The sequence below is a fragment of the Galeopterus variegatus genome, unplaced genomic scaffold, assembly GCF_000696425.1.
Source record: "Galeopterus variegatus unplaced genomic scaffold, G_variegatus-3.0.2 Scaffold2070, whole genome shotgun sequence".
Classification (NCBI taxonomy): domain Eukaryota; kingdom Metazoa; phylum Chordata; class Mammalia; order Dermoptera; family Cynocephalidae; genus Galeopterus; species Galeopterus variegatus.
In genome coordinates, this window is record NW_007728181.1 from 80,613 (window position 1) to 90,883 (window position 10,271).

The window sequence follows — 10,271 nt, forward strand, 5'->3', positions numbered from 1 at the left end:
GAGTTTTCAGATTTAGTCTTGCTGATGATTTTAAAACTTTCAAATTAACTTCCACATTTGTAAATGAAAAACTTTTTTATACTAGAAAGATTACTTTTCCTAGTGTTTCTTTCACGTCCTTAGATCCACGTACGATCTGTTTATTTTTAGACTTTAACAGCAGAAATAGAGAATAATTAAATTTGGATTTTTTTTCCTTTTGAAAAAAACATACATATAATAGCATTTCAACTAAACCCTAAACTCATTTTTCAAAATGAAAATGCAAGTTAGTTGAATAATATACATGTATTTAACATTTATTTGTAAACATTCAGAATGTTATCTGTCCATAATCAACCTTCCGTCCCCCACCAGCTTTGACCATTTTTGTTTTTATTTAAATACATTCAACTCTTCTACATCTTATGTCTCCTTATTTATTATTTTCTGATGTTTATATTATTTTATAAGATGCAACTAATAATGTACAATTGATGCTCAGAAATCATCTTCATACTTTTATATCTTTACCAGTAAATAAATGATTTTGTTTGAAATTATTCATATGATGAATAATTTTACAATTGAGATGTATTGGTTTTTACATCATTTCTTTCAGTCTGTGGCTTCAGGGGATATATTTAAAATTTTAATCTTTCTAGAGGGTGTTAATGCTGACAGCATCAAACAAGCCTCGGAACAACTGAACAGCCGGTGGATCGAGTTCTGCCAGTTGCTAAGTGAGAGACTTAACTGGTTGGAGTATCAGAACAGCATCATCACTTTCTATAATCAGCTACAACAATTGGAGCAGATGACAACTACTGCTGAAAATTGGTTGAAAACCCAACCCACCATCACATCAGAGCCAACAGCAATTAAAAGCCAGTTAAAAATGTGTAAGGTAAGAATCTTTCCTCCTTCCATTTGAAACATAATCAGTAGGCATTTCTTGGCAATTTTTAAGAGGACAGTAGCAAGGTGTTTAGTAATGAAATTTTCACCTCCTAAGGATTTAACTAAGCACAGTGAAGATCAAAATATAAGCAAAGAAAATCAGTTTAAATAGGTAATGTATTGATACCTGAAATTCTAAAATTGTATTTAGAGTAGTTACACATGACTAATTGATTTTGTCAGTTTGCAAAACTGTGAGGCAGTTTGGGAGTGTGGAAACAAAATATGCCTTACAAAAAATGACCTATACTTTGGCAATTTTTTATTTCTAACAGCAAAATCCAGTAATATTTTGAAAAAGTGGAATCTATACACATAGCCAGAAACACAGGTCAACAACAATATGATACATTAGAATAACTGGATCAATAAGGAAAATCTTTAAAACTGGTGGTTCACTCAAATTAAAATAATTGGAGAAAGGTTTTTTTACAAAGAGATATTTTACAAATTTTGTTACAGAATAGAGGAACCACAGGGATAGTACAGTAACCCAGCATCAAAGCTATTATCTCTCTTAGGCAAGAAAGGATCAAAGAGGGAGAAGTTACAGAAACCCGTACAGGGAGAGTCAGATCCCCATGGTAAAGGCAGCCTTAAGAGCCAGCCCAAGTGACCCTCATAGAAACGGACCCAGGAAAGTAAACACCCTGCTTCATTCTCCTCTTTGCCTCCAGAATCTGGACAGGGCTCCCTACTGATAAAACTTAATCAGAAGCCAAAGACAAAGATCTGAAATCTGTTGATATCAGTGTCCTGGACTACAGGAGAAGGGTGGACAGTGGATCTGGAGGGGCCAACAAGATAGAACTAGAACAAAAGGACCTGAGAAAGAGATTAAAAGACCATATCTGCAAGTCCAAAAAAGCACAAGATATATAATAATGAAAATAGCTTGACCTTTTCCCATCATTACTATGAGCTGTGCACTTTTCATGGGAAATAGATTATTGAATGTGTTAAAAGGTTTAGAGGATGAACCTTTAATGACAGATTGAGATGAATGTATTTAATACAAAAAGCAACAAATGAGGGTTAATTTTCTTACTTTAAAAAGAATGGTTTAAATAAAGGGAGATAGAGAGGTGATAGTGTTGGTTTGCAAAAGGTATCAAACCCAGAAAGTGATGGGAAATTGAAAGCTATTTTGAATGGAAAAGCAATTGAAAGACTAGATGTTTCTTCTTTAAATATCGGAGCTATAGCTTTACTAGAAAGTAAATAAACTCAGGAGGTATATTTTTATATAAAGAATATAGTACAGGAAGACATTTAGTTTATTATGCAAATCTAGGGAATTTGTATATTTAGTTACTTTTTGTAATTAAAGAATAGAACCCGTATTCTTTTTTTTTCTGTGAATCAAAGAAATAAACCACATACACTATTTCTTGCAATAAAAACCTGATGACATTGCCTTAACCTGATTTTTGAGATTCAGATACAGAAGTTAGTAGTAACATCTACAAAATACATTCATCTAAAAAGTACATATTTATTGTATTTAATGTGGCAAAGAACGATGCTGAATGTGTCAGTCAGCTTGGGCTGCCATAACAAATACTGTAGACTGGGTAGCTTAAACGAAAAAAGTTTATTTTCTTGCAGTTCCGGAGGCTGGAAAGTCCAAGATCAAGGTCTGGCCAGGTGCAGCTTCGGGTGAGGGCTCTTTCTGGCTTTCAGATGGCCACCTTCTCACTGTGTCTTCACATAGCTTTCCTTGGTGCCTGTACATGGAGGGAAAGAGAGATCTCTTTCTTCCTCATCTTAAAGCCATTAATCCTATTGATTTGGACCCACCCCTAATGACTTTGTTTAAGCTTAATCACCTCCTAAAAGCCCTATTTTCAAATATGGTCCCATGGGGGTTAGGGCTTCAACATATGAATTTTGGGGGACACAATTCAGTCAATGGAAGTATGTTTTGCGAATATTAGAGTGAGCATTGATTGGCCCTGCCCTAAGCATGTTTAGATGGAGAGGGAGACATTATGCAAATGAATCAATGAGTATATGTCAAATGACCACAGGGATAAATGCTTTAAACTAAGATACAGAATTTGGGGAGAATGTCTAACAGGGAAAACCTGCTCAAGGTCAGCTTCTTTGAGGGATGGACATCTGAGTTAAGGCTCTTATAGTGAATTGAGATTAAGTAAGAGAACAGTTTGGAAGAGATTTCAGGCAGAAGAAACATGGTGCGAGGGAACAATAAAGACCAAGCAACTGAAAGAAGACCAATGCTGAGCATACAGGGGCAGGGAAGTAGGATGAGAGATGAAGGGGAAAAGGCAGGCAGAGGAGACAAAGAGATGACTTTTGGGGCATGCTAGGATCTTGGCCTTAATCGGAAGAGTAAATCGAGATTGCTGAAAATCATATATATTAAATGCTCTCTCAAGGTTGGGGAAGTCCATCTATGTGTAAGTATTTATTTTACTGTATCCAGCTACAAAGTTCCAAATTCTGTTGCCACAATTCCATCTCGCTTCATCACTCTTTACTCTTTCACTCTGGCCCTTTGGTTGCAGTTAATTTGATGAGCCACCCTAGGTAAAATATTTTGCAGGACAAGCTTAATATTATTCATACAAAAGCTAAATATCGGGGCCGGCCCGGTGGTGCACTGCTACAGTGCGCCGCTTGGGAAGTGCGGCGGCACTCCCGCCGAGGGTTCGGATCCCACATGCAGACCGGCCGCTCACTGGCTGAGCGAGGTGCTGGTGCAACACCGAGGGTTGCGATCCCGTTGCCGGTCCCGGTCCGGTACGGGCGCGACACTAAGGGTTGCGATCCGTTGCTGGTCACGAAAAAAAGACAAAAAGGGGACAAAAAAAAAAAAAAAGCTAAATATCTTACTATTTAGCCATGATTAGTGATAGGTTAATAAATTATTATGTCCCCTTTGTCAGTGTTTTCTGTTATTTGGAGATGTTTTATAACATTAGAGTGCAGATTTAGCTCATAATCAGTATATTTGACAGAACTAATTTTTAATATATTGGGGGTTTAAGAGCCTTTTGAGAATTGGAAAATATCCAGGGACCCTTTCCTGAGAAAAATATAAAATCTTTCATCAAGTAAGCACATAATTTCAAAGGATAAACAGATTCAGGGAAGATGCCTTACTCTGCAGGACCAATCACACTTTTTTGGGAAATAATAGCTAATTGTTAACATCTTTTAAATGTTGAATACTTCATTTCAAAATGATCTCTCCTATGATTTATTCTCAGGACCTTAATGTCTCAACTGAACATTTGTCCAAATGTTTTATTAGTTTCAAAGTCTCCTTTGTTTTTGCAGAACACGCTTGGTTATATTGTAGGTTTTCTCTATTGCCCCCTAAACAGGAAAAATGACGGCCTTCCATCTGGCCAAATGTAAATCGGGTTCTTAAATGTTCACAGCAGATGCCAATGCTGTAATTTGCAAGTCTAGTATACAAAGTATATGTATTTCTGTAATAAAAAACAAAGAATATTACCCTTCACCTTTTGTCTTATGTTTTATCCACACACATACACCAACATTCTGGGATTTAAGTGAGAGGATTTATATTTGAATGTGGGAGATGGGCCACCTCCCCATTTTGCTAAGTATCATTACTCTTCACTCACCAGAAGAATTTAATTGTCAGAGATTAGCCTACCCAAATCAACTCATACTGTAGTAACCACATAGCCACATTCCTTCTAGTTATTTTTATATCTTCTAAAAATGAGTTCAAGTGGCATTGTCCGTTAGGTAGTCTTGCCACCATAAAAGGACTTATATGATGCATTTATCACAGCCAATCCTAGGACAAAAGTTCTTCTCTCCAAGAGTATGCATACATCTAAAAATACCATGTTTTATGCCTTTTGATTTCCAGGAAGCCCAGATTTAAATTTAGTTTGTAATAGCTGTAATTCTTTCAATTTTTTCTCTTCTAATTGGCTCATGATTCAATTTTTAAATTTTAATTATCTTGCCTTTTGCATATTAAATGGTAAACAATCCTCAAGTGCATTTCTCTTAAGATAGCATAGGTATAAATTATAAGTAATCATGATAGTAATGCTTCAAGTAAGAGCATTTCATAATTTCTCTTTGAGTTTAAATTATGTATGTATCAAATACAAGCTAACTGCACCTTTACTGAAAACAAAAGTATGAAAACATTTACGTAGAGTATAGCACCGTCCAAAAGAAATATAATGCAAGCCACAAATTGGAACTACATATATAATTTTAGAAGTTCAAGAAACTACATTATATAAGGAAAAGTAAACAGATAAATGAATTTCAATAATGCATTTTAACCAGATTTATCAAAAATATTATGATTTTTACCATTTGCCACAATATGGATGGACTTAGAGAAAATTATATTAGGTGAGATAAGCCAGGCACAGAAAGAGAAATACTGCATGCTCTCACTTATTTGTGGGAGCTGAAAAAAATAAATAAAAACATACAAACAATCAAGGGCAGGGCGAAGAAGATACAACAATCACAACAATTCCTTGAACTTGTTAAGACAAGTGAACAGATATGATGTTGATTGAGGGTAGTGGGGAAAAGGAGGGGGAAAATAGGAACTGGTAAAGGGACATGAAAATTAACTATATTGTCTATTGATAAATTAAAATGAAATCATTTTAAGGGTTAATCAATATAAAAATCTATGAGATAGCTTATGTTCTTATTTTTTCTTACCAAGTGTTCGAAATTCACTGTGTATTTCACAATTTCAGTGCATCTAAATTTGCAGTAGCTACATTCAGGTGCTTAGTAGCCACATACAGCTAGTGATTACTATGTTGGAGAAGTACAGCAATGCCCATGTAATTTTATCATCCAAACCAGAGTACTATTGACAATGAAAGGGGGTTCTATTAATAATAATGTGAGGACAATAAGAGAAAACCTAAACAGTCACTCTAATTAAAAGAATGGAAATTCCCTGTTGGGTCAGGAGAAGTAATGAGACCATACAAAAGGTAGAAGAATATAAATATAAATATGTATCTTTGTGTATATATACACATATATAAATAATATATAGATTTTAAATATGTTCATAACATATATAGCACACATATATAAAATAGCACACATAAAATCTACGTACTATTTATATATGAATATATTTGTAATTATTATATTATGTATATAAGTATGTATGTAGGTATGCATAACTTATATTTTACAAAAACTAATTGATAAAAACGTACTGTTCATTGAATGAGCTTAGAATTTGAAGCAAAGGCACACAATTTTGAGATGGGGGATGCAATCGGAGTTCCATACTTAATTTGTGGAAAGGATTTAAGGTCATTTATAGTACTTTTCAAGTGTACATGTTTATGCCCATTAATGCTCTAAATTGTGTCATCTTGAAATTAACGATCATTATATATGATATGATGATACATATTGAATGAAGAGCCAAGGTATTCTTAAATTGATGACCTGTGATAAAGGCTTGCCTAAATCATCACGGATGTTTCTTATCAAATGTTTGTTATGGGTATTAGGCTAAGGTTACATCACTGTCTTTTAACATCTTCCTTTGCAAAAATGTAATCTATGCAAAAATAAAAATATTATTTATTTTTAATACTCTAAATTGTGGTACAGGATGAAGTCAACCGGCTGTCAGCTCTTCAGCCTCAAATTGAGCGATTAAAAATTCAAAGCATAGCTCTGAAAGAGAAAAGACAAGGGCCAATGTTCCTGGATGCAGACTTTGTGGCCTTTACAAATCATTTTAACCAAGTCTTTGCTGATGTGCAAGCCAGAGAGAAAGAGCTACAGACAAGTAAGTAAAAATACTTAATGTGGCTAGCTTGACATTTTCCAAATTAATTATTTGTGGGGAAACCAGAAAGTACTAACATGAGAGAATAAGTTCTATCAATGGAACTGCACTCCTTACAACCAGTATTACAAAGTAATGAAATATTTTTGTGTTACAAAACTTATATATGTTATATTTAGATTTCTTTTTCCACCATATAATTCCATGACTTTGAGGAACAAATAAACCATATTTTGTACTGGCATGTTTTGTACTTGCAAATTTCAGAATCAGACTTTTGAACATTGAAGAAAATAAAAGACCTATTGAAGCTGCGTGAGTAGGCTTTCATTAAATCCAGTTTGCTCTGTTTAAGGATATTTAGCTAAGCATCTTCTAATACTTCTATCAATTTATCTGAAGAGTATTGTTGCTATAGCATACATGTGGCAACTGAAATTCTGCAAAGGACAAATTATTCTTTGGGCTACATTTTACTATTGGATCATTATAATTACATAAATCCTCTTTTTCTTCTTTGATAATAAAATAAAAGATAAAAGTGTAGCAATTATGTAAATGTATACCATGTGACTAACAAATTTTTCAAAATGTCTCTTTTGTCTCTCACTAATTTGCTCTTATAAGATGATGTTAATACATTATATCTGCTCCAAAATATCTCTACTCATCAGCTTAATTCTTAAGACAAAATTCCTTTGAGAGACAGGTTTATGAACACTTTTAAGCATAGTTAATGAGTTTTTGATCCACTATACACATACATACATAATGTTCATCTGCACACACACAAAGGATTATAGAGTATAATTGGGTTTTAAGGCATTAAGGTAAGAAAAAAAATTAAATCCCTTCACCAAATTGGTTATAAGAAGCACAAGAATATGTTTTTGTTTTCTACTAAAACAATAATTAGTTGGAAAGCACATTTTCCTATTGCTTTTCTTTATAAATATTCAAAGAATTCACCATATAGTATCATTTCCAGAATTAATATAGTAATAAACATGAAACCTTCCTCATTTCAGATTTTTATTTTTATAAAAATGAAATGAACTAAATAAAGCAAAAGATAAATACATATTTTTTTCCTGTACTTCAAAGTTGCTTTTGTTGAGGGGTTTATTTTCTTAATAAGGAATCAGGTATTAAAACTTTACAATAATATCAGCTCCCTCTAGTGGATTTCACTATACTTGTTGCTGTGCCTCTATGAAATCAACTGGGGAAAATATTTTGAATGTCTTAAATTTTCAAATATTGACTTATTTATTATTTTCTGTCTTCGTAAAATCCATAAACCTCCTTTAAAATCAAGTGTTTTTTAATGAACATACAGTAACTTGTGGCCAAAAGACACCCTTTACTGGAAAATTATTTTAATTTGCAGGTACCTATTAATTATATTAAAATTCAACTTTCTTCCATTTACTTTAAAGATGTTCAGAATATCGATGTTTGATAGTAACTGAGATTTTTCTATGGTACTACAATATAAATATGTAGTAATATATATTTGTATTCATGCAGCCATCAATCCATCCATATCATCTGTCTTCTCTTTATCTTTCATACATACATATGACAATTGTTTATAAATCTTTCAAACTTTTCATTCCATTTATCTGTAAATAAGATGTCCTCTCACTTTATTTACCAAAATGTTTTTAACATTTTTAGTCGAGAAGGTTTGTCTTGAGTAATTAATAATCCTTTAATTAAATATGGAATATGTATAGTAAATGAAAATGTGTTATATAAAATCAGATTTCAGGTTTTTGTTTATTTTGTTAATTTGTAATTATTTCAAATAATTGTACATGTGTATGCTTTACCCCCAACTGGTAATAGGGCATAAATATCATTTCTTGAATTACTCCACAGTACTTTGAACACATTAAGTATTCAGCAAATAAGAGCTGAATAAGAAACACCTGGGGAAACATCCTGACTTTTGTTTCCTCTTTATATTTTTCTTTACTAGATATCTGACAATGAAACAAGAACCTGACTTTTTAAGTATACATTGAGTGGTGAAAATCTGTGTAAGGAATTAATGGTCATTATCTGGCATATGTGATATGACAAAATAGTATTAAAAGATAAAATGCATGTTATAGTCATACTACTTTTATTCTATAAATAATTTCCTTATAAATTATTTTACTTAGTCCTCAGAAAGCAATTCATTAAGGATATGTTTTGTTATCCCTATGCCGCAAGTGAGTTAATGGGGCTTAAATAACTGAAGTGATTTATATGGGATGGCATAAAAACTAGCTAGTACACATGAATGTTTATAACAATATTATTCGTAATAGCTAAAATATGGAAGCAACCCAAATGTCCATCAAGTGATGAATAGATGAAGGAACTGGCTATATCCATACAGTGCCATATTATTGAGTAATAAAAAGGAATGAAGTAGTGATAGATGCTGTAGCATGGATAGCTCTTGAAAACATTATGCTAAGTGAAAGAAGACAGTTGCAAAACACCATATATTATATGCTTCCATTTATATAAATTGTCCTCAATAGGCAAATATGTAGAGACAAAAAGTAGATAAGCAGTTCCCTATGGCTTGGAAGTTGAAGGGTGAAATTTCCTCCCAAGGTAATTGCTAAAATACTTTTCTGGAAACAGCAAACCAGAAATGCCATGCTGTACTCTAGATGAATAAAGAAAACATAACACCTAGTTTGTTATAGATAATCTAGTATTTTAACAAAGAAGAAATTAAACCTTCTTTCTAAATGTAAATAAGGAAACAAAATGAGTAATATAATTTGGATTTATTTCAATAGTGAGGTGGAAATCATCTCAATAAAGTAATTATTAGGGTTTTTGTTGGTTGATTTGGTTTGGTTTTGCAGAAAATGGGGAAAGTCATCAGTTATGATGAAGTAAGTATTTTGTTTGTTTTAAAACTTCAAAAGGATGTTCTTCAGTTATATACCCCCGGATTGCTTTTACAAGTCTTTCTCATTCATTCACTACTTAATAGATATTTGTGAACACCTGCTATGTGCCATGAAAGTGCTGGGCAGTAGCTACTTAGTGGGGAAAATCAAGCACAATATTTATGTCCTCATGGAGCTTACAGGAAGACAATAAATGAACATATGTGTATATAATACTATCACAGATTATAATCACTTTGGTCTAAGAAACCATGATTCTGGAGAAATGACGTTCAAACCAAACCTGTAGGATATGCAGATACCAACTGAGTGATAAGGTAAAGAAAGGACATTATGAGGAATGGAAATAAGCACAAATGTCCGATTGTGGGGAAGAGTTTGGCATGTTCAAGAGACAGAAAAAAGGCCAGAAGGACTGGAACCCAACAAATCATGGAAAGATTAGGACGAGATGAGGGTAGATTACATGAATGCCCTCATAGGCTCTTGTAAAAGTTTGGATTTTAAGGGTAGTTAAAATTTCCAAAATAATTTCAATTGAAGAAATTAAGTAATCTGATTTGTATTTTTTTTTTTTTTTTTTTGTCTTTTGTCTTTTTCCA

General features: G+C 33.0%; 1 protein-coding gene across 1 annotated transcript in view; it reads left to right on the forward strand.

Moving 5' to 3' along the window:
- LOC103596673 (dystrophin-like) overlaps positions 1-10,271 on the forward strand; it is a gene marked incomplete at its 5' end in the record, with an annotated part of 285,255 nt that overhangs the window by 78,761 nt on the left and 196,223 nt on the right. The window contains 2 exons of the mRNA XM_008580348.1: positions 645-886; positions 6,565-6,745. Coding sequence (XP_008578570.1) covers positions 645-886; positions 6,565-6,745 — 423 coding nt within the window. The remainder of the gene's footprint in view (positions 1-644; positions 887-6,564; positions 6,746-10,271) is intronic.